We start from the raw sequence: 25,135 nt of genomic DNA, 5'->3' as shown, positions 1-25,135 counted from the left end.
TTTCAGAGTCTCTGGTTTTATGTGGAGTTCTTTGATCCACTTAGACTTGAGCTTTGTACAAGGAGATAAGAATGGATCAATTCCCATTCTTCTACATGCTAACCACCAGTTGAGCCAGCACCATTTGTTGAAGATGCTGTCTTCTTTCCACTGGATGGTTTTAGCTTCCTTGTCAAAGATCAAGTAACCATAGGTGTGTGGGTTAATTTCTGGGTCTTCAATTCTATTCCATTGATCTACCTGTCTGTCATTGTACCAGTACCATGCAGTTTTTATCACAATTGCTCTGTAGTACAGCTTGAGGTCAGGCATGGTGATTTCCCCAGAGGTTCTTTTATTGTTGAGAATAGTTTTTGCTATCCTGGGTTTTTGGTATTCCAGATGAATTTGCAAATTGCCCTTTCTAACTCAGTGAAGAATTGAGTTGGAATTTTGATGGGGATTACATTGAATCTGTAGATTGCTTTCAGCAAGATAGCCATTTTTACTATATTAATTCTGCCAATCCATGAGCATGGGAGATCTTTCCATCTTCTGAGATCTTCTTCGATTTCTTTCTTCAGAAACTTGAAGTTCTTATCATACAGATCTTTCACTTGCTTAGTTAGAGTCACACCAAGATATTTTATATTATTTGTGACTATTGTGAGGGTGTTGTTTCTCTAATTTCTTTCTCCACCTGTTTATCCTTTGTGTAGAGAAAGGCCACTGATTTGTTTGAATTAATTTTATATCCAGTTACTTTACTGAAGTTGTTTATCAGGTTTAAGAGTTCTCTGGTAGACTTTTTGGGGTCACTTAAGTATACTATCATATCATCTGCAAACAATGACATTTTGACTTCTTCCTTTCTAATTTGTATCCCTTTGATCACCTTTTGTTGTCTAATTGCTCTGGCTAGGAATTCAAGTACTATATTGAATAGGTAGGGAGAGAGTGGGCAGCCTTGTCTAGTCCCTGATTTTAGTGGGATTGCTTCTAGTTTCTCTATTATTTAGTTTGATGTTGGCTACTGGTTTTCTGTATATTGCATTTAATATGTTTAGGTATGGGTCTTGAATTCCTGATATTTCCAAGACTTTTATCGTGAACGGGTGTTGGATTTTGTCAAATGCTTTCTCGGCATCTAATGAGATGATCATATGGTTTTTTTCTTTGTGGATTACATGGATGGATTTCTGTATATTGAACCATCCATGAATCCCTGGGATGAAGCCTACTTGATCATGATGGATGATCCTTTTAATGTGTTCTTGGATTCGGTTTGCGAGAATTTTATTGAGTATTTTTGCATTGACGTTCAGAAAAGAGTTCTTCTTGGTGGATTTTACCTTTGATGAGTTTGAAGTGTCTTTCCTTGTCTTTTTTGATAACTTTAGGTTGAAAGTCGATTTTAATTGATATTAGAATGGCTACCCAGCTTGTTTCTTATGACCATTTGCTTGGGAAATTGTTTTCCAGCCTTTTACACTGAGGTAGTGTCTGTCTTTGTCACTGAGGTGGTTTCCTGTATGCAGCAAAATGTTGGGTCCTGTTTACATAGCCAGTCTGTTAGTCTATGTCTTTTTATTGGGGAATTGAGTCCATTGATATTAAGAGATATTAAGGAAAAGTCATTGTTGCTTCCTATTATTTTTGTTCTTAGAGTTGGAATTCTGTTCATGTGGCTACCTTCATTTAGGTTTGTTGAAAGATTACTTTCTTGGTTTTTCTAGGGTATAGTTTCCCTCCTTGTGTTGGAGTTTTCCCTTTATTAAAATCTTTTGAAGGCCTGGATATGTGGAAAGATATTGTGTAAATTTTGTTTTGTCATGGAATACTTTGGTTTCTCCATCTATGATAATTGAGAGTTTTGCAGGGTATAGTAGCCTGGGCTGGCATTTGTGTTCTCTTAGGGTCTGTATGACATCTGCCCTAGATCTTCTGGCTTTTCATGGTCTCTGATGAGAAGTCTGGTGCAATTCTAATCGGTCTACCTTTATATGTTACTTGGCCTTTTTCTCTTACTGCTTTTAATATTCAATATTTGTTTAGTACATTTGGCATTTTGATTATTATGTGTCAGGAGGAATTTCTTTTGTGGTTCAGTCTATTTGGAGTTCTGTAGGGTTCTTGTATGTTCATGGGCATTTCTTTCTTTAGTTTAGGGAAGTTTTCTTCTATAATTTTGTTGAAGATATTTACTGACCCTTTAATTTGAAAATCTTCATTCTCATCTATACCTATTATCCTTAGGCTTGGTCTTCTCATTGTGTCCTGGATTTCCTAGATTTTTTTTTTAGGAGATTTTCCCATTTTGCATTTTCTCTGACTGTTGTGTCAGTGTTTTCTATGGAATCCTCTGCACCTGCAATTTTCTCTTCCATATCTTGTATTTTGTTGGTGATGCTTGTACCTATGGCTCTTGATTTCTTTCCTAGGATTTCTATCTCCAAAGTTGTCTGTCTCCCTTTGTGATTTCTTTATTGTTTCTAGTTCTCCTTTTAGACCCTGGATGGTTTTGTTCAATTCCTTCACCTGTTTGGTTGTGTTTTCCTGTAATTCTTTAGGGGATTTTTGTGTTTCCTCTTTAAGGGATTCTAGCTACTTACCTGTGTTCTCCTTTATTTCTTTAAGGGAGTTATTTATGTCCTTCTTAAAATCCTCTACTAGCATCATGAATATGTTTTTAAATCCAAATCTTGCTTTTCTGGTGTGTAGGGGGTACCAGGACTTGCTGTGGTGGGAGTACTGTGTTCTGATGATGGCAAATAGCCTTGGTTTCTGTTGGTAAGATTTTTGCCTTTGCCTTTTGCCGTCTGGTAATCTCTGGTGTTAGATGTTCTTACTATCTCTGGCTGGAGCTTGTTCCTCCTGTGAGTCTGTAAGCCTGTGTTAGCACTCCTGAGAGACCAGCTCTTTCCTGGCAAGTCCAGTGCACAGAGAGCTGCTGAACAGCCCTGCCTCCTGGCTGCAGATGTAGGCCCATAGGTCCCTGTCCCAGCTGCTCTGCAGCTTCTGCAGCCTGTGCACTCCTGAGTGGACTCACCTTAGAGAGAAAATGGTGATCTCCCTAGTCCTGGGGTCAGAGCACTCCCCTGGAGGCATAGTCTCCTCTGGCAGGCTTCTTGAAGTATTCTAAATAATTCAGACTATAAAAACTTTAAAATTAAACCATAAATGATCACAATCTCAGATTAAGCACTGGTTTCTAGGGTATTGCCTATGTGAGTCTCCATATTTTTTAGTGCACCTCCTCTAAGACTGTCCCTGATTGTCCTGGAGTGATGGTTCAAAGTTGTAGAGTTACTGTTGAACATTTCCCTGACATCTAACTCAGTACACCCCAGAGTTGGGCAGCCAAGACTGCATCCTAACCACAAGACTGTTTGCTACACAATAGCATATTCTCTCTCTCTCTCTCTCTCTCTCTCTCTCTCTCTCTCTCTCTCCTCTCCCTCTCCCCCTCTCCCCCTCTCCCCCTCTCCCTCTCCCCCTCTTTCTCCAGGTTTATTCTAATCTCTTACAGTATATTAACTGCAGGTTCCCCTTCCTCTGCTCTCCTTTTTCCCTTCAGAAGAGAAGAGAGCCCTCCCAGGGATAGCACCTAAAGATGGCATAACAGGATACATTAAAAGGAGGTGCAAACTCTCACGTCAAGGCTGGATACAGCCACCCATTGGGAGGAGAAGGTTTCCAAGAACAGGCAAAGTGTCAGAGACACCTCCCATTCCCATTGTCAGGAGTCCCACAAGAACACCAAGCTACACAAACATATTATATATGTAGAGGGCCTAGCACAGATCCATACATGTTCTGTGATTTGCCTGTTCAGTCTCTGTGAGCCCTGTCTAGTTGATTTTTGTGGGCCAAATTTTCACCGTGTTCTTGACTCCTTTGGCTTCTGTAGTTCTTCCTTCTCTTCTTTCCTCTTTTCCTCAGGGGTTCTGTAAGCTCCAGCTAAATGTTTGACTATGGATCTTTGTATTCGCTCCCATCAGTTGTTAAAGCCTCACTGATGGCGATGGGCTGGGCACTGATCTATAAGTTATAGCAGAATATCATTAGAAGTTGTTTCATTGACTTTATTTGTCTTTTTGCCAGTTGTGTTTGGTTCCATCCTGAGTCTCTGGGCTGTCCAGCCTCTGCTTCCTGGCTATTGAAGCAGTGTCAGGCGTGGGCTCCCTTTCGTACTGTGGGCCTCAAGTTAGAACAGTCAGGGGTTGGCCACTCCTACAAGTTCTGTACCACCATTACCCCAGCACATCTGATAGGCAAGGATAGATTATAGGTTGAAGGTTTTGTGGCTGAGTTGGTGTCCCAGTCCCAACGTGGGAAGCCTTGTCTGGTTACAGAAGGCAGTTCAGGTTCTGACACCATTACTAGGTGTCCTCTCTAGGGTCACCCTAGTACATTCCAGGGTTTTGCTCTACTAGGTTTCTACCTTGATCCCTAAATGTCTCCCAATCCCACTTATCTTTCTCAGGACTTTTTCCCTCCATATATTCTTTCCCCATCCCTCCTCATTTATCTCAGCCTGCTCCCCATGCACCCACAAAATCTGTTCTCTTTTTCCAAAGAGATCCATGCCTTACCCCCCAGCCCTCCTTGTTTCTTAGTCTCTGCAAAGTAGCTCTTTAATAAATGATTCTTAAATAAAGAAGTAAACTTTACTTACTCCTTTTTGTTAGAATTTTTAATATGATTGTTTCTCTTTATTATTATTAGGATATTAGCTTCAGTATATTGTGTTTGATTTTCTTAGTTTTGTTTCTTTTTGTCAGTTTTATAGTGAACAATTTTAATATAGAAACTATTCATATTTTATAAGACTCCACAGTATACTCAATTTATCATAGGTACTCAGCACAGTTTGGCTCAGTATGAACAGTTATTGCTTGATAATGTACTACATTTTTAGGCATTATGGGAGATTATAGTGATAATTTTTGACAGGTTGTTTAGATAATTACCTAATGTTTTCTCACATTAGATTCAGATGTTTAATTTACTTGTTTTGGACAGAATTTAATTTTTTTTAAGAGAAGAGACCATAGAGGCCCTAAAAAACATGGATTTAAAAATACAAAACAAAACAAAACAAAAAACTCGTGTTATAGAAAATTTTTCATAGCACAAAATGAAATTCAGCAGCTATACAGCAAAATATGCTATGATAATGCTAACACTGGGGTAGTTAGGAACTTTCTTTCTCCACTTCTTGGTCTTCAGAAAGATTATTTGGACTTGTTACCCATGGGTTTCAATGGGAATTTTCCAGTGGGCTCAAAGCCCAGTGTCTGTAATTGTGATAACATGATGAAGCCTGCATTTGACCCTGAGGACTGCAGGATGTAAGGTGTGGGTCACTGAGACCACCACTATAGCAATACTTGCTCAGAGTGCTTTTCAGAGCTGTCTTGCTGACTTTGTTTTTGCCACCAGTGTCTCCTTAGAAGGAGAGACTCCACTATGGATTCATCCTGCTTGCTTGGCTGTTTTCCACTTTTATATCTAACTAGAATAAGATAAACTTCAATTTTGGAAGTTAGTAAATTTTTGTTGAATAAGTACAGTAAGCTCTAGCTAGCACATGTTCAAAAAGAGATGTAGTAGGAGCAGCAGCAAGCATTCCTGCGTAGGTAGTAAAGCAGAACAGTTTTATTAATTAGGAATTAGACTTGAAAGATAGGGTGCTTCATTTATATCTTGCGACTTCCTGAGTCTCTCATTGATACCATTCTTTGTTTTTACAGAACTCTTAGTTTCAAGTTGCAGACCTGCTTGGATGAGTAGGAAAACGCCAAATTATTTGGAAATCATATAATATTCCATTGTTTTTATTCAAGTTATTAAAAAACATCACTTGGAGCCAAATCTTTGTTCTACATGATATTTTAAAGCCAGACAAAATAAAATAAAGTATCAAGAATGTTCATTTGTGACTTTGAACTAATGTTTAAGACTGTGTGGGAAACAAACAAATTTTAAGCTATCTGTAGTCCTCTGGTTTAGATCCCCTTGCCTTTTTGGTTCATTGGCAGATGCCAGCGTATTTGTTATTGTTCTTGTTTGTGTGATACAATACTCAACAAGGGCAGTTTAAGGAAGAAATGGTTTATCTGGGCTGACATTGGAAGGTTTATTATGTCATGGTGGGGAAGCCATAGCAGAAACATCTAGTGTGAAACGTCTAGTTACATTGTTTTCCCAGGGAGGAAGTATGTCTCTGTGCAAGGTGAGGATGGCTCCGCCTACATCCAGGGCGGGTCTCCCTTTCTCAGTCAGTCCTTCTAGGAAACAGCTGTATACACTCTTAGAGGTGAGTGCCCTTGTTGATTCCAAATCTTCCCAGGTTGATGGTCAGATCACAGACAGCCACCACAAATTTACATCCTTTCAACTTGATAACCAAATATATGACACTTTATGGCATAATATTTCACTTCTGGTTCCTAAAGTCTAATAATGTTCATCTCATAAAGCAGTTTGCCTTTAGTCCATCTTTAAACGTCCCCAAATTCTTTAATAATCTCAAACACCTCAGAAGTCCAAAGTCTCTTCTAACACTTGAAAAATCTCTTAGCTGTGAGCTTTTAAGATACACAGTTCCATGCTTCCAATATACAATGGAATAGAGTAAATATTTCTTTCTTTCTTTTTTTTTTTTTTTAAGAAATGGGGACATGGTTAGGACAGATTAGAACAGTGGTTTTCAACCTTCCTAACACTGCAACCCTTTAATACATGTTGTGGTGACCCCCCCAACCATAAAATTATTTTCATTCCTACTTCATAACTAATTTTGCTACTGTTATGAATCCTAATGTTAATACCTGATATGCAGGATGGTCTTAGGTGACCTTGGTGAAAGGGCCCTTAGACCCTCTAATACAGGTAGTGACCCACAGGTTGAGAACCACTGGATTAGAGCAAAACAAGTCTGAAGTTCACTAAGGCAAAAACTAAACCCCGAAGAAGAAGATGATAGAATCATCTAGGGGTTGACTCTAAAGGCTTGGGCAACACTAACCCCATCCCTCTATCTCTGAGGCCCGTAGCACATAGCTATGACTACCGTGCTGCAGCTTCCCTTGACAGCACCCTGGGATCCTTTGCACATCCAGGTCTTTATTGTAACTTGGTCTTCCTCTTCCCAGCTTCATGCAGTGGCCTCTCATGGTTTCCTTACAGAGAATGTAGTCCTGCCACATACTGTCTGGTCTTAGTGCTTTTCCAGAACTGTCAAAATCTCCATGACCCTTTGCATTGTGTGCACGTGCAAAACCAGAACCTGTGGACATTGCTGTCATTTCTGTTGCTGGATGGAGCTGTATATATCCTATACCCCTTGGACCACAACTGCAGTATCTTCTATTTTTTGGTCCTTGGGAAATATCTGTGGTGGGGACCCTGTTGAGTCCAGGTTCACTCATTTAGAATCAGTTTGTATTTTCACAAAACCTTCAGTGAGTAGGGCTCTTTCCCTCCGGCACCTTTCCTATTGTTCTAATGAACAAGACGTTTCCCTCCATTGATGCTAGCCTCTTCACAGTTAGAGCTGTCCGTCTGCGGCTTTAAACTTGATCACACTTCTTTCCTTTCCAAGCTTCACACTTTTCCTTCTTTTTGCTCTTTCTTTTGGTAGATGTGGGTAAGAGCAGAGAACAGTCTGAATGTTCTTCTGCCTTGAAACTTTCCTGCCAAATAACTCAGTTCATTGCTTTCTAGTTCAGCCTCACTTAGGTTCTCAGGACACAGGCACAATGAAGGCAGATTCTTCACCAGAATATGACACAATGTCTTTTGCCCAGTTACAGTTTGGATCGATGCAGCCTATTATGGTGGGAACATAAAGCAGCTAGTCATGTTGAATCAGAAACAAATATTTATACATCCTCTGAATAGATTGTCCAGTGAAATTATAATGCAAACCATGTAAAAACTTTAATAGTCACCTTAAATTTTTTAAACAGGCAAAACTAATTATACTATTTTTACACAACTATGTCCAGAATACTGGAGTAATGGGAAATAAACACAAACGCTGCTAATGATGTATTTTCCACTGTTAGGGTTTTTGGGGTACTAAAATGCTTTTAAAATCTACCCTGTATTTTACTTACACCATACTTACATACAAGCACATTTTAAGTGTGTGATAAATACATCTGGCTCTTGTTACTAAATCACACAACTATAAAAGAAATTAAATATGGAAACAATAGAAAATATCATAACAGAAAAAGACAACATTGACAATAGGAAAATAATTCTAGTAAAGTAAAAGGCAAAAACAAAGTGAGAGAATGTTTACAACATAAGAATATAGTAAGACATTATTCTAAATTATGTAGAGCAGTCATGTAAATTTCTAGAAACACTTGAAAGCCTACGAAATAAATAGTAAGGTGACACAATCAGACCATTTACAAAAGACTTAGTATAAAACACACTGAGTTTTATGCTGAGAAGCAGAGAAGTGCAGTTCTCACGGAAGGCATTTTACTCAGTGGTGGGTTGCTTGTCCATCATGTGTGAAAGCCCAGGTTTGATCCCAGTACTGAAACACCAGCAAATTAAGATCTGCTACAGCATCAAACAGTATAACGCTACAACTTGAGGCATATTCAGGATGCAGTGAAAGGGTGTGCTTCTAGAGTGTGAGAGGGGATGTAACATAGGAGAGAACTTTAAGGTAATAGAGTAAAGGGCACCAGGGTTTGTTTTCTACATCTCTGTTATAAGGAAATCAAGCTAACTTTGCTGTCTACATTAATGGAAACATTAAGGTGAGGGCTGCCAGAACTCCTCATCTAAGGGAAGACTGCTTAGCTGGTGATGCAGTGAGGTGCTCCCGTGATGGGATACTTGAGTACTATAACATGGAAGTTCTTTTAGAATATCACAGTGTTATATAAAACTTAGGAGATAAAGCAATTCTGCACAGATAATGAAGTGAAGAATTTTATCATTATCTTGACTGTATTTTAGGACTCTAGATTTCATTTTTCCAGTTTTTTGTTTTATCAGGTTTCAAATGTCAGAAAATTAGTATATAGTTTACTTATAAATGATGAAATTAAATTCACATTTTCACATATAACTTTTTCTCTTAATTCAAGTAGAATCTCATTATCAGTTTATCAATTCCTAAGTGCTGTGTTAAAGTATAATATGTAATCCACAATTGTAAGGTTTGACTCCATCATTTTTACTGAAATTTTTTACTTCTCAGTAAATTTGCCATTAGCTTATTTTTTTCTTTTTGTTTTCTTTTTTCTAGCCTGATTATGACCTATTGAATACTAAAATAAGCACAATGTAGTATGTCCAGTTTTCTAAGGTTAATTAGCTCACATATGCTCAAGAACTAGCTGCACATTTTTCTATACTGATTGGTTCTTTTATTGTTTTGATGAATTCTTCTTCCGTTGTTTCCAGGTTATTCTGGTACAGGTTAATCCAGGGGAAGCCTTTACGATAAGAAGAGAAGATGGACAGTTTCAGTGCATTACAGGTAAGAGGAATAATTTGCTACATTCTGTAACAAGAGAAAATCTGCCTTCTATTTTTCCAGGTAGGTAACAGTGTGTACACTTGTGCGTTCTCCCTGTGTCACAATCACAAGCTTGAGTACTCCAGTCATTTAACTATTGCAGTAGAACTCTAATTAGTCTCTTTCTCCTTTTTTGATTGATCTAACTATAAAATTCTATTGTGTACATTTTATTAGTCAAAAAAAGTAAGTAACGCTAGCCAGGTCTTTCAGTCCTCCAAAGGTCCATTCTGTTTTCTAATATTGTTTTTATTTCCAGTGTGGCCTCAGGCTTTTCTTTTTAAGATCTACACTGTAGCTGTCTTCCTCAGGCTTTTTAAAGAGTCTGCTTGTTAACTGCAAACCTGTCTTGTCTAGTCAGCACGAGTTTCCTTCTCTAGGATTCACCCTTGTCACCTCATTCCAGGTGGTTCTAACCCAACTGCTTTAAACTCAGCTCAGATGTTTTCCCACGTTCACTGCAATCTTCCTTTATTGGACATCGCCTTAGCATTTTGGACTGGATATTTTTCAGCTATTGGGAGCCATCCTATGAATTGTAGTGGGTTTAGTAGAGTTCCCTGTCTTCTATACACTCGTTATTTCTTACCCTCCGAGATTCAGAACAAATAGAAATCTCTCCAGACATCACCATATCCCCTGAGAGGAGGAGCAAAGCAGCCTCCATTTAGTGAGCATTGTGTTCATATATGAAAATGAGGGCTACAGGAAGGTTAGGGTGGCCCCTTCATCCACTGTCACTAGTATCATAAAAGGGGAAACTTGGACAAGAGCGGATGTGGTATGATGACATATGATGAAGATTCAGGTCTTTGACTTGCTTAAATTCACTACCCAAAGATTGCCAACAAAGCCAGAGATAAGCAGTGTCATGGGACAGAAGTCCCCCTTTGTCCATCAGAACAAGCCAACCTTTCCAGCAGCTCAGTACCCTTATCACTGAGATAGTAAGATTCTGTCAGCAAACAGACAAACAAAAAGTCAGTGTCTTTGGAGTTAGAGAAGCTGAGTTAAACATTAGCTGTTTCTTAGTAGCTTGTTATAAGGTGCTGTGGGTTATTTAAGTTCAGTAATACATTTCGTATCAGTTCAGCTCTTGTTCCCATCAGTATTAGATCAGGGTAAGAATAACTGCCTTACTTGGGGTCTTATTGCTGTTTAGAGACACCGTGACCATGGCAGCTCTTATAAAGGAAAACATTTAATTGGGGCTGGCTTGTAGGTTAGATGTTTAGTCCATTATTGTCAAGGTGGGAAGCATGGTGGCATTCAGGTAGACAGGATGTTGGAGAGGTAGCTGAGGATTCTATATTTGGATTTGAAGGCAGCAGGAAGAGACAGTTAGCCACTAGGCCTGGCTTGAGCTTCTGAGAACTCAAAGCCCACCCCAGTGATATACTTTCTCTTACAAGGCCATGCTTACTCCAACAAGACCTTATAGTGCTACTCCCTGTGGGATTGTGGGGGGCATTTCCATTCAAACCACCACATTCATAAGCATACATTATACTTGAAACTGGACCTGTTACCTCTGCAGTACTCAGCAAATAGAGATATTGTGAGTTCTGGGTGTAACTGCTAAGAGAAGGTGAGCCCAGACTGCTTTGAAACCCCTTGATACCAGCTGTTGAGAAACTGACTTCCCAGGTGCCTTTGTACTGTACCTGCGTGCAACATTCCTTTTAGTTGTTAGGAAATTACGTATGTTATGTTTAATTTGAAGTGCTTATTTTACCTTTCAACTAGTACTAGTACCTGAACGCTTTGGATTTGTATTTTTTACAATTCTTTGTATCCTTTTTGGTTCTTACTACTACCTAATAGTCATGGCTTTAAATTAAAGAATCCATGGAGGTGGGTCACTCCCTACCTTGTTAACATCTAGACTGTAATACTTCTGAGGGTGAAGGACTCGTCACACTCTCTGATTAGCATTGGCTGTGATACCATAGGCTGACAGTTTTCAGTGCCCCTTTCCTATCACTACATAGCTGAGCCTGATGGTGAATCTTTTAAAATACCTTAGCCAGGAGTCACAAGTCAAACTTGGAACCCTACATGTATTAGAAATATCACTAAGTTAATCTAAAATATCTGTGCTGCAGTTGGGTAATACACAAATAATCAATATTCCTGAAAGGATCTAGACAAGAGAATATATAAGCAGTATAGACATTTAAAAAGCTTTGCCATCTTTACTAACTTTTCTTCAAATAGAATTTTTTGTTTTCACTATGAATCACATGGAATATAAATTTCTGATCACATAGCTTACTTGTGTGCCTTCCAGATTATTCATAAATATTAATCAAGAAAGCATTTTAATTAATATAATATTGATTTTCCCCAATACACTAGCAGATGAAAAAACAGATTGTTTTATTGTATTTTAAAATGTAGGGATGGCTTAATCTCAGAATGATAAACAGCTTGTATTTCAAGAGTCAGTTTGTGGCTGCATCCTGTAAGTTATCTCTTCATAACTCCTTTCATTTGATTTTAATATCTAGCAGCAACAGCCTCCTGCAGGACCTGAAGAGTTGTGTACTGTACAGACTGCCTCAGTGTTCACCAGACCTTAAGGGAGCTGACTCCTGTATCAGCATTCTGTACAAGGACACATTTCTGTGCTTTACTGGGGAACAGTCTTTTCTCTCTATAGTAGTAATAATAATAATAATAGTTGGAAACTTTATTTTTAAATTACTGCGTAGATTTTTTTAATGAAGGAAAAAGAATAAAGCTCTCTTATTTTATGTTTGCATCTGTCCAGAATTATCAAGTGTGTTGTCTAGTTTTATGCCAATTTGACACAAACTAGAGTCTTCTGTAAGGAAGACCTTCAATTGAGAAAATTCCTCTATAAGATCAGGCTGTAGGGCATTTTTCTAATTAGTGATTGATGGGGGAGGACCCAACATACAGTGAGTGGTGCCATCCCTGGGCTGGTGGTCCTGGGTTCTGTAAGAAAACAGGCTGAGCAAATCCTGAAGAGCAAGCCAGTAAGCAGCACTCCTTTGTTGCCTATAGATCTGCTTCCCACTTTAGGTCCCAGCCCTGTTTGAGTTCCTGTCCTGACTTCCTTAGCTGATAAACAGAAATATGGAAGCATAAGTTGAATAACCCCATTCTTCCCTAGTTTGCTTTTGGTCATGGTATTTCATCCCAGCAATAGAACCCATAACTAAGATGAGAGAGGTCTGCATGTGAAAGAGGAGAAGGAATAAGTGAAGACTGGTTTGGAGAGAAGCCTATAGGGAAAAAGTTAATGGATATTTGATCTCCTCTCCTCCCCTCTGTAAGACCCTTTCTGGATTTGAGCTGTAGAAAGAAGAAAGTGCAGCAACAGAGGAGAAGCAGCCACCAAGAGAATGAGTGCCTCGGGGGATGAAAATCAGGGCAGTGGAGTTGAGAGAAAAAACAGGTTCCTTGCGGCTTTTACTGTTCTCATAAAAGAAAATCTCCATAGGAGCATATAAAAGATGAGGTAGGGTTAGCATAAATATATGTTTGAATGCCTCCCTTAGAAGAATTCATAGAAACAAAGACTAGATTAAAACTTTAGATAGGTCTAAATTGCTGCCACCTTCATTGGACTCTCATAATTAGTGAGGTCCACTTAGTTATGGCCAGAGCTTAATTTGTACCTTTCTACCACAGCACAGTTCATTGAAGAATAAACTACTGATCATGTTTTCCGTGTGAGTACATGAAGTCTGAGTATGCTGTGCTAGTTCCTGGAATTGGGGGGAAACCAACTCATGGTTCTTATCTTTTAAGACTGTAGTGTAACAATGCTAGTGATGTAGCTTGGTAGTAGAGCCCAATAAGGCCCTGAGTTGGACCCCAGACTAAAAACAACAACAGCAACAACAAATACCCAGTGTATTAATTAAGGAATGAAAAGGTGAACAGTTGTGTCAGTGCAGTGATCACATTGAGTGATTTGGTGTTACAATAACATATGGTGAGGGTCCTTTAACAGTCGTTTTGAATGGAGAAAGCTCTTCACATGAGCTGTCTTTAAGGAATCGTAACTCCAGGAAATCAAATAACCCCATTAAAAAATGGGGCTCAGAGCTGAACAAAGAATTCTCACCTGAGGAATACCGAATGGCAGAGAAACACCTGAAAAAATGTTCAACATTCTTAATCATCAGGGAAATGCAAATCAAAACAACCCTGAGATTCTACTTCACTCCAGTCAGAATGGCTAAGATCAAAAACTCAGGTGACAGCAGATGCTGGCAAGGATGTGGAGAAAGAGGAACACTCCTCCATTGTTGGTGGGATTGCAAGCTTGTACAACCACTCTGGAAATCAGTCTGGCCGTTCCTCAGGAAATTGGACATAGTACTACCGGAGGATCCCGCAATACCTCTCCTCGGCATATATCCAGAAGATGTCCCAACCGGTAAGAAGGACACATGCTCCACTATGTTCATAGCAGCCTTATTTATAATAGCCAGTCTTGCGCTCGCCGGACTCGACCAGCAAGAACGATACAATTTGCTAAACACATGAAACTCAAGAAGAATGAAGACTGAAGTGTGGACACTATGCCCCTCCTTAGAATTGGGAACAAAACACCCATGGAAGGAGTTACAAAGACAAAGTTTGGAGCTGAGATGAAAGGATGGACCATGTAGAGACTGCCATATCCAGGGATCCACCCCATAATCAGCATCCAAACGCTGACACCATTGCATATACTAGCAAGATTTTATCGAAAGGACCCAGATGTAGCTGTCTCTTGTGAGACTATGCCGGGGCCTAGCAAACACAGAAGTGGATGCTCACAGTCAGCTAATGGATGGATCACAGGGCTCCCAATGGAGGAGCTAGAGAAAGTAGCCAAGGAGCTAAAGGGATCTGCAACCCTATAGGTGGAACAACATTATGAACTAACCAGTACCCCGGAGCTCTTGACTCTAGCTGCATATGTATCAAAAGATGGCCTAGTCGGCCATCACTGGAAAGAGAGGCCCATTGGACATGCAAACTTTATATGCCCCAGTACAGGGGAACGCCAGGGCCAAAAAGGGGGAGTGGGTGGGTAGGGGAGTGGGGGTGGGTGGGTATGGGGGACTTTTGGTATAGCATTGGAAATGTAAATGAGCTAAATACCTAATAAAAAATGGGGAAAAAAAATAAAAAGAATGAACTTATGAAATTCCTAGGCAAATGGTTGGACCTGGAGGGCATCATCCTGAGTGAGGTAACCCAATCACAAAGGAACTCACACAATATGTACTCACTGATAAGTGGATATTAGCCCAGAAACTTAGGATACCCAAGATATAAGATACAATTTGCTAAACGCATGAAACTCAAGAAGAACGAAGACCAAAGTGTGGACACTTTGCCCCTTCTTAGAATTGGGAACAAAACACCCATGGAAGGAGTTACAGAGACAAAGTTTGGAGCTGAGATGAAAGGATGGACCATGTAGAGACTGCCATATCCAGGGATCCATCCCATAATCAGCTTTCAAACGCTGACACCATTGTATACACTAGCAAGATTTTGCTGAAAGGACCCAGATATAGCTGTCTCTTGTGAGACTAGGCCGGGGCCTAGCAAACACAGAAGTGGATGATCACAGTCAGCTATTGGATGGGTCACATGGCCCCTAATGGAGGAGCTAGAGAAAGTACCCAAGGAGCTAAAGGGAACTGCAGCCCTATAGGTGGAACAACAGTATGAACTAACCAGTTCCCCGGAACTCTTGACTCTAGCTGCATATGTATCAAAAGATGTTCTAGTCGGCACTGGAAAGAGAAGCCCATTGGACTTGCAAACTTTATATGCCCCAGTACAGGGGAACGCCAGGGCCAAAAAGTGGGAGTGGGTGGGTAGGGGAGTGGGGGGGAGGGCATGGGGTACTTTTGGGATAGCATTGGAAATGTAAATGAGGAAAATACCTAATAAAAATATTTTAAAAAAAAAGGAATGGCAATTGGCAAGATGGATAAAAAACCTCAAGGTGTTTTAGAGTGAACAGCATTTAAAAACATTAGAGGGAAGGACTGACTTGAATTATTTGAATAACCATGGAGACTAGAATTGCTTTAAAAAAGAGTTGTTTAAAGGGGAGTACAACTGGAGATGGAGCTGAGATGCTGACAGGTTTTGAAATGGCCCATACAGCATGCTGACAACTTGAACTTTATTGAGAGGATGTGGAAGAACTCTTGAGGGGAGTTAATGGTCTAGAAAGCTGGAAATCATTTGCCTGACTTGCCTGGGCCTGTCAGTGTTGGGATTATAGGTGTGTGCCACCAAACCCAGTTCACTGTGAACTTTTTGAGTACTCTCCTGGGTTTCCTGGTGCAGCTCTCCCTTTGATCATTGAGTTATTTCATTCTGGTGTATGGAGAAGTCAGTCTCTTGTGACTGGTCTCCAGTTTATCCTTCTGCTTATACATTGACTTTATTTCTGCTCCCTGATGGGACCTGTACCATATTAGCTTAGACCATCTTTAGGTGAAACTCAGTAGTTTCAGCCTAAATACATTATTACTTTTGAAATGAAAATACTATCTTGAGTCTGTCTTGATTGTACATTAAGAGATTTTCGAAACATATATAATAATAATAATAACAACAACTTAATGTTTCTCTATTTTAGTGGTAAAATGTAGATGTTGTCTTCCTAGTGAGTAACACTGAAAACTAGGTCATGTAGACATTAAATGAGTATATTTGTAGATTGAATATTATTAGATCTTTGTATCTTATGCTTGTGACTGCCTTTCCTAGTTTTATTTATAGACTATTAAGGAGAATAAGGAATTAGGCAAGGTTTCTAAATTAGGCTTACTGACAACATGAAGAAGCATATTTTATAGAGAGTAAGTTGCAAACTTTTCAAGTAAGCATATAATGTGTTTCATTATTATATGCATATATATCTTATATATGTCTGATATGTATTACTATATTCTTTTTAACATTAGTTATTTATAGATTATATGAATGCTTTGCTTGCATGTACATGTGTGTCTAGTGCCCTTAGAGGCCAGAAAAGGGCATCAGATCCTTTAAAACTGGAGTTATAGATGTTGTGAGCTACCAAGTGGGTGCTAGGAATTGAACCTGGATCCTCTGCAACAGTAGCCAGCGCTCTTAACTGCTGAGCCATCTCTCCAGTTCTTTCATTTCCTTTTACTGTGAACTTCTCAATTCCTCCTGCCAAATAGTTCCTCATTCTGTTTTCATGTTGTATATGTTACATTACCCTCTTAGACCTTCAGACCTCTTCTTTCCCTGTCATAATATAATCTTCTTCAACTTTAATATCTTACACAAGTATAAATTCTGCATATGAAAATTATATGTTTTTGTGAATTTGACTTATTTTGCTTAATGTAATGCTTTCAAGCTCTATATGTCTTTTCTGGAAGCGATATTTTGTTCCTCTTTACCAGTGTATAAAATTCTATTCTGTACATTACCAAATTTTCTTTTTCCAAACACCTTCCGGTGAATGTATAAACTGATTTCATATCTCAGCTGTTAGAAACAGAGTAGTAACAAACATGGACATGTCATTATCTCTTTGGTGTGATGACTTAGAATCTTTTGAGTATATGCTCAGCATTTCCTACAGTTTAGGGTTTAAAAACTTGTTTATTTTGGGGTGTGTGTGTGTGTGCCCATGCGTGTGCATATCTGCATGTGTTGTGTATGTGGGTGATTATGAATGTGGAGGTCAGAGGATACTTGAAAGAGTTGGTTCTCCTCTCCCACCTTGTGAGTTCTGTTGATAGAAGTTGTGTTGTCAAACATTGTAAGTACCTTTACGTGCTGAATTGTCTCCCCAGTTCTCAGGTATCCTCTATACTGACTGCTGAAATGACTGTGCCTGCTTAGCCTTCCCTCCGTAATGTGCAAGTGTCCCTCTTTCTGCATAGCCCTCAGCAGTTCCTAGAACTGGTTTCTTGATGATAGCTGTTCCCTTTGTGGTTTGATGGAGACCTGTAGAAATTTTTATTAGGGTTCTCCTGATGGCTGATGATATTTCAACACTTTCAGATACTTACCCAGTTTTATTTCTTCCTTGAGAACTGTCTCTTTAGTTCATCAGCCCATTTATTGATTATATTTTATGGGTGTTTTGTTTGTTTTTTGTTGTTTGTTTGGTTGTATGGTTCCTCCTTAGAGGTTTTTTATTCATCCTTGTCAAATACATACTTTGCAAACTTTCTCTCCCATTCTTTTTACCTTCATGCAGGCCCATTGTCAATTGCTGCAAGTATTTCTTTTCCTATTGAAGTCTGTTTTATAGTCAGGGTTATTATTGCTGAAATGAAACACCATGAGGAAAAAGCAAGTTGAGGAGGAAAGGGTTTATTTGGCTTACACTTCCATAGCACTGCTCATCATTGAAGGAAATCAGCACAGGAAGTCAGCAGTGCAGGAAGCTGGAGGCAAGAGCTGATGCACAGGCCATGGAGAAGTGCTGTCAACTGACTTGCTCCCTTTGGTTTGTTTAGCCTGCTTTCTTATAGAACCCAGGATCACTAAATAGCCCAGGGATTGTCACAATTCACAATGAGCTGGGGCCTTCCCCAGTCAGTCACTAATTAAGAAAATGCCCAACAGATTTGCCTACAGCCTGATCTTATGGAGGCTTTTTCTTTTTCTTTTTTTCTTTTTCAGTTGACCCTGTACTCTGCCCCTACCCTAGCTTGTGCCAAGTTGTCATAAACCTAGCCAACACAGAGTTTCTTTTTCTTTTAAAGAAATTTTCTATCTATAAATGATAGTGTTTTACCTGTTTTCTTCTAGCAGTTTGATTAAAAGTTTTCTTTTGTGTTATGTGTCTGTGTATGTATGCCATGTGCTTGTGAACAGCAGAAGATTATATTGGGTCCTCTGGAGCTGGAAGTACAGGTTGTTATGAGCTACTCAGTTTCAGTGCTGGGAACTGAATCTGGATTCTTTGGAAGAGCAGAACTTCTCTTTGATCCATCCTGAATTAATTCTCATATAAGTTAAAAGATGGAGCTAATTTCATTCTTGTGTGTGAGGAAATTCAATTTCCCCAGAATCATGTATTAAAGAAGCTATCTTTTCTCCAATTTATATTTTTGACTGCTTTTATTCAGAATTAGGTAGCAGTAACTATATGGGTTTTTATCTGGTCTTCTAGTCTCTTGGCGTACATGTCTGCTTTATCAGATTCTTGTTCTTGTGGCTCTTTACTGGATTTGAGATTGGGGACTGAGGTATCTCTAGCATTGGCCTTTCTCTGCCAAGGATTGCTTTAGGTATTTAGAGTTTTTTGTGTTTCCATATTAATTCTCTAGTACACTGAAAAATGTCGTTGGAATTAAAAACATTTTTATCTATCAGGTATCTGTGTCCGTGCTCACATATGTACCACAGTATATAATATACCAGAGCTTTGTAGAGTCGCTTCTCTCCTTTTGCCTTTCAGGGTTGCCAGGGATCTAACTTAGGTTACTAGGCCCGGGCTTACACACCAGCTCCCTTGCCCAGTGACTTACTGTCATTAAAATGGAATTTCATTGAATTTGTACATTGCTTTTGGTGATGTAGCCATTTTCACAATATTAATTCTGAATACACTATAGGCTCATAGCCATTATATGATGCAAATTACACTGAGCACAACTTCATAAGCTGTCATATTTTTTTTGACAGCTAGATACTATTCAGAAGTCGAAGTCTAGGATCTCCTGAGACTTAAGGTAATCTGTTAATTGTGACACTTCACGCCATAAAATTTGGAAAAAAAAAAAAAGACTAGCAAGCAAATAAAAAACATCATTATATACTTCTGACATACCATGGCAGAGTATATATTCCTCTTCCCAAAGGGAGACATAGGGAGATCCTAAGGAAATACTAAATCAAGATTAAAACGCAGCAAGGCACACAGTAAGTCCTGTTGCTAGGTGCACAATATCTAGGGCTTCACTTTGTAAGGGTTTAGGTGGCAGTGCCCCTCCAGCTTTGGTGCCTGCAACATGCATCTCTTTTGAGCTGTTTCGGGTCCCTCTGTTCAGCCCTCCTAGGGAGACTTCTCATGGCTGTGGCATCTTCAACATCATAGAGTATCCATCACAATCCAGACTTTTATTTCCATAGCTTAATTCAGTGACCTTTCAAGGCCTGCTTGCAAGGAAGTAGACCCAGCCATGTGCTACCTACCTCTGCAGCTCTCTAAAGGAAGAACTCATGGTCCCCCGCCCCAATCTTACATTTTTATTGTCTTTAAAATATGGCCTCTTAGCCGGGCGTGGTGGCGCATGCCTTTAATCCTAGCACTCGGGAGGCAGAGGCAGGCGGATTTCTGAGTTTGAGGCCAGCCTGGTCTACAGAGTGAGCCCAGGACAGCCAGGGCTACACAGAAAAACCCTGTCTCGAAAAACCAAAAAAAAAAAAAAAAAAAAGGCCTCTTTAGACCCATCTATACCACTCCAACATGTAATAAGGACACATGTTCTACTATGTTCATAGTAGCCATAATAGCCAGAAGCTGGAAACATTCCAGATGTCCCTCAACAGAGGAATGGATACAGAAAATATGGTACGTTTACACAATGGAATACTACTCACCTATTAAAAACAATGACTTCATGAAATTCACAGGCAACTGGATGGAACTTGAAAATATCATCCTGAGTGAGGTAACCCAGTCACAAAAGAACACACATGGTATGTACTCACTGATAAGTGGATATTAGCTCAAAAGTTTGCAGTACCCAAGGTACAATTCACAGACCATATGAAGCCCAAGAAGAAGGAAGACCAAAATGTGGATGCTTCAGTTCTTCTTAGAAGTGGGAACAAAATACTCACAGGAGGAAATACGGAGACAGTGTGTGGAACAGAGACTGAATGAAAGGCTATCCAGAGACTGCCCCATCTGGGGATCCATCCCACACAGTCACCAAACCCGGATGCTATTGCAGATGCTGAGAAGTGCTTGCTGACAGTGACTGTCTTCTGAGAGACTCTGCCAGAGCCTGACAATTATATAGGTGGGTGCTCGCAGCCAGCCACTGGACTGAGTGAGGGGTCCTTAATGGAGGAGTTGGAGAGGGACTGAAGGAACTGAGGGGGGATTGAAGCCCCATTGGGGGAGCAACAGTGTCAACTGGCCAGACCCTCTGGAGCTCCTGGAGACTGGACCACCAACCAAAGAATACATGTAGAGGGACCTGTGTCCCTGGCCAAATATGTGGCAGAGGATGGCCTTGTGGGACATCAGTGGGAAGAGTGGCCCTTGGGCCTGAGGGCTTGATGCCCCAGTGTAGTTGCTAGGGCTGGTAGGTGGGAGTGGGTGAGCACCTTCATAGAGGCAGGGGGAGGGGGGATGTGGTAGGAGGCTTCTGGAGGGGAGACCTGGAAAGGGGATAACATTTGAAATGTAAATAAAAAAAATATTGAATAAAAGCGGGGGGGGGGGGATGGCCTCTTTGGACCTTAGTTGCAATAGCTTCTCTATGCTGAAGCTGGTTGAACCCTCCACTAGGCATTTGCTTTCTAGGAGCAGAGAACTTGTTTGTTTGGTCTTTTCCTTTCACATCCCGGTGGTTTAGCTAGATGGGGTCTTGCCTTCAGCACACCTTTCCATTTTAGTACAGAGCCAGAGACTCTTCTACTGGTATCAGTCGCTATATGAATTACTACTTTTCTAGCAGTAACTTTTCTGAAACCTTAAGCTTCCTGGTGCCCTATGACTCTCCAGACTACACATTTTAAATGTATTTTACAAAAATTTGTTGCTCTTTTTTATTGTATACAAGAATAAGTAGTAATAATTATGCTGCAGTATAATAATAATAATATTAGTAGTATCAATGTCATGCTGTCTGGAAACTTCCTCTGTGAGCTTAGTCTACTGCTTCTTAATTCAACCACACACAAATTCTCAGAACATGGGTAGGTTACAGCTAGATTTTTGATTTAGCTAAATATCTCATAAGCAGCCTCTTGCACAGGTCCTTGATTCTCCCCCAGAACATTATGAGCTAGCCCTGTCAACTGAAGTCCTTGGCAGATGGTCCTGGGTAGTATATGAAAGCAGGCTGAGAGGCCATAGGGGAGCAAGCCAGTAAGCATCACTTTTCCATGGCCTCTGTTTGCATTCTTGCTTTTGGGTTCCTACCTTGAGGTCCTGCCCTGACTTTATGATGAACTAGAAGCTGAAATATGAAGTAAACCCGTTCCTTTCCAGGTGGCTTTTGTTGATGGTGTTTATCATAGCAGTGCAAGGCAGACTAGAACATGGACTATAGGGCCATTTTAGATAGTCTTTACTATGTTGAGCTGTGCTTCTTTCTAAGCTTGCTTCCTCAGGATGCTGTGAAAGGCCTTTTTCTTAATGAGTTATGATGCTCATAGAACTTCATCCTTTAGTCTGTTTATGAATTATAGCATGTTGGTTAGTTGCACATGTTATATCATCCTCATATCCCAGCAGTGAAACCAACTTGATTATAGTTTATGACCATGTAATGTATAAGAACACATGCAGTTTGCAGCCATTTTTAATGAGAATTTTTGCATCTATATTCATCAGGGAAATTGGTGTACAGTTTTCTGTTTCATTTTGTTCTTACCCGATTTTAGTGTCAGGGTAATGCTGGCTGAAGATACTTTGTACTTCAGTCACAGGATATAGAGAAATGCAGCTGGTACCGACTTGGAAGCTTCATCTTTACTGACTAGCTAGCATAGTGCCACAATGTGCTATGCCTTTGGGAGAGAGAAGTAATCAATACTCTTGCTCAGCTGTGAGCCCAACAAGCCAGAGTAAGGCTGTTGATGCAGTACTAGCATGACTGTCATAAGAGTAACCAGCCTCTTCCTGATTGAACTTGCAGACCTCTCTACAAGATGGATTGGATGCCTGATACTGCTAACTGGGCCAAGAACCAGTGGCTAGGTAGTTGATAAGCCCTATGGAAGAATCCACTATTATTCTAATTGAACATAATGTTAAACTGCTCCATAAATATGTATCCTTACACCCAAAACCTGATAACCATGTATTAGTGTAACTCTCAAAAAACATTGTCAAGGAGAGAACAAAAAGAGTATAAGAGCTAGAGATAGTAGAGCACTGCTATAGACAGACCTAGGTCATTGCATACATGAGCTCACAGCATCTGTGACTGCATCAGTCATAGCACATGATCAAGCTAGCGAGAATCTTAGCATGAGTGGGGGAGAGGCTCATGATGTCCTGACTGTAGCTGGGGAGCTGTTGTCAGTGAATGGCCTCTGGGAGAGGGAGTCATCGCCCTTCCCACGCAGTCCCTGATAGAGTGCTCATGTTCTAATGTGCGGCCCTGTAACTGCACGTGTATTGGCAACAAGAAATGGAGCCACTACATTTAAAAAACAGTACAGGAACGTGAGAGGAAAATGTGATGAGACAGATAATAGGAATTGGAGAATAAGGACTGGGGGCCAGATTGGACCAAAATTCATTGTGTTTTGTATGAAATACTCAAACAATGAAAAAAGCCCTGAGTATGATGAACGCACCACTAACATTGAGGAGGGTGACGAGCCAGAGCTTGGAGGGGGAGACAATTTGTGTGGGAGAGTAGTTGGCATGGATTGAAGACGGCCAGGAGGGTTTAGACTTGGCCATATGTGTGTAAGAGCTGTCTTAAGGTCAACAATGAGAGCCAAGAGGGATTAATTTTTGAAAGGCACACAGCAAAGTGGTCTGACTTGGAAGGTTTCTTCTTAATGCCATATTGTACTCTTAACTGTTTTCTACTTAAACAAACAAACCAAAAACTAAATACATGTTTACTTTAGTGCAGATACCACTTTTGCAGCCAGAATTGAATAACTGTTTACTATTCCTACTTGATTATCAACATGTATAGGAGGGACACTCTTTGTATCACACAAAGATGAGTCAGACACTCAGAGGAGCTTGGGAAACAGTGGCAACATAGTTATTGGCAGTGTCTACTCTAGTACAAGAGAGGAAGACTTAACTTTATAAATAAAAACTGCTAATTTTAGTGGATCTAGAACTAACTGAGTCATGTTATTGAATCTTATTTTCAAAAGAAAATGAAGTCTTCGACTACAAAAATAGAAATGTAAATTGAGGGTAGATGATGGTCTATGCATTTTACATGGTATCATATTAACAAATTTGAAAGAAATATTAGCACATTGGGATTATCCCAAGAAAATTAAAACAGGAGAAGATATGAATGTAAAATCATTTTTATTAGAATGTAGACCTGTGAAACCTAGAAAGGAGAACTGACTTTGGTCCATTTTTTTATCTATACTGTGTGAGACCAGTAGGATATGAGGAGATAGAGTTTGACTCAGGGAAGATTGTCCATCTGTTTTGGCTGCACATAAATGGAGTCATTCATTATATTTATACCAAGATCCTCCCGTGTGTGTGTGTGTGTGTGTGTGTGTGTGTGTGTGTGTGTGTGTGTGTGTATGTGTTCATATTCTGCTTGGATGGTACAATAAAAGCAATTCTTGCAAAGAAAGAAAATTTGATTAGATAAATTCTAGTGTTCCTTAATTCTGGAATAAACTCTTAATTAGACTGAGACCTCTTTAGTTAATTGCAGAAATGTGTACTTTGAATGAGAATCTTAAATTTAACAATATACTTGTGCAGAGGCACATTTCAGAGTAACTGAGCTGGTAAGTGGTTATACATGCACGATCAGACTGAGTTAGATAGCTTACTAGTACCCACCACTGATTAATGAATGTATAGGAGAGACACTTCCACTAAAGTGTCGGGATCTTATAGGGACATAAACAACAATACCTACCTCTACTGGCATGTAAAAGCTTACCTCAAGGGTTCAAGGAATGCTATCTTCCAATTTGCTTAAAAACTCTCTCTTCATCTTATTGTCTGATTAAAAAAAAATACCCCTTTCCTCAAGATTCTGTTATATATTAAACTGTGAAGACATTTAAGATTTATTTTTCATGGTTTGTGTGTGTGGTGTGTGTGTGTGTGTGTGTGTGTGTGTGTGTGTGTGTGTGTGTGTACAGGTGGAGAACAAAAGAGGGATTCAGATCCCCTGGAGCCAAAGTTATAGATGGTTTGAGTCACTAGCCATTTGGGTTGCTGGGAGCTGAACTTGGATCCTTTAGAAGAATAGTAAGTGTCTTTAACTGTTGAGCCATCTCTGCAGCCCTTGCTAAATCATCTTTAAGTATACTAATGTACTTATTTGCTTTGCTAGGATTGTATGTCAAAATGGACTTGCTGTACTTGGGAATATTTTGGAGTCTTGTCATCTTCATGAGTACCAGTTCAGATGGTATATGGAAATGCTCATAGTGTGTAAATGGTGAGCTGTAGATATGACCTGGATGTAGAGATTTAAAATTGCTATTTTCTTACAAATTGACTTACATGTGCAGATAAGTATTGAGGTGAATTTAGGTTTGTTGAACAGTGTCATCTTTGAGTCCTCCAACTGTGCCTCACTTAGGGAAGCTGAGAGCCCAGTTTACATCCAGATCATGGTGCTTTGCTTTGCTTTGCTTTGCTTTGCTTTGCTTTGGCAACAGTGTCTTAATGTGTAGTCCAGGCTGGCTTTC

The 25,135-nt window shown here is 39.7% G+C and overlaps 1 protein-coding gene across 6 annotated transcripts in view; it reads left to right on the top strand.

The window, feature by feature from the left end:
- Positions 1-25,135, top strand: part of Fndc3a (fibronectin type III domain containing 3A) — a 172,754-nt gene that overhangs the window by 49,187 nt on the left and 98,432 nt on the right. For all 6 annotated transcript variants that reach the window (XM_006519115.4, XM_030247858.1, XM_006519116.4 and 3 more), the window contains one exon: positions 9,424-9,499. In XM_006519115.4, coding sequence (XP_006519178.2) covers positions 9,424-9,499 — 76 coding nt within the window. The remainder of the gene's footprint in view (positions 1-9,423; positions 9,500-25,135) is intronic.

The sequence above is a fragment of the Mus musculus genome, chromosome 14, assembly GCF_000001635.26.
Source record: "Mus musculus strain C57BL/6J chromosome 14, GRCm38.p6 C57BL/6J".
NCBI lineage: Eukaryota > Metazoa > Chordata > Mammalia > Rodentia > Muridae > Mus > Mus musculus.
The sequence above is the reverse complement of the archived record's forward strand: the minus strand, read 5'-3'. Positions and strand labels throughout refer to the sequence as shown.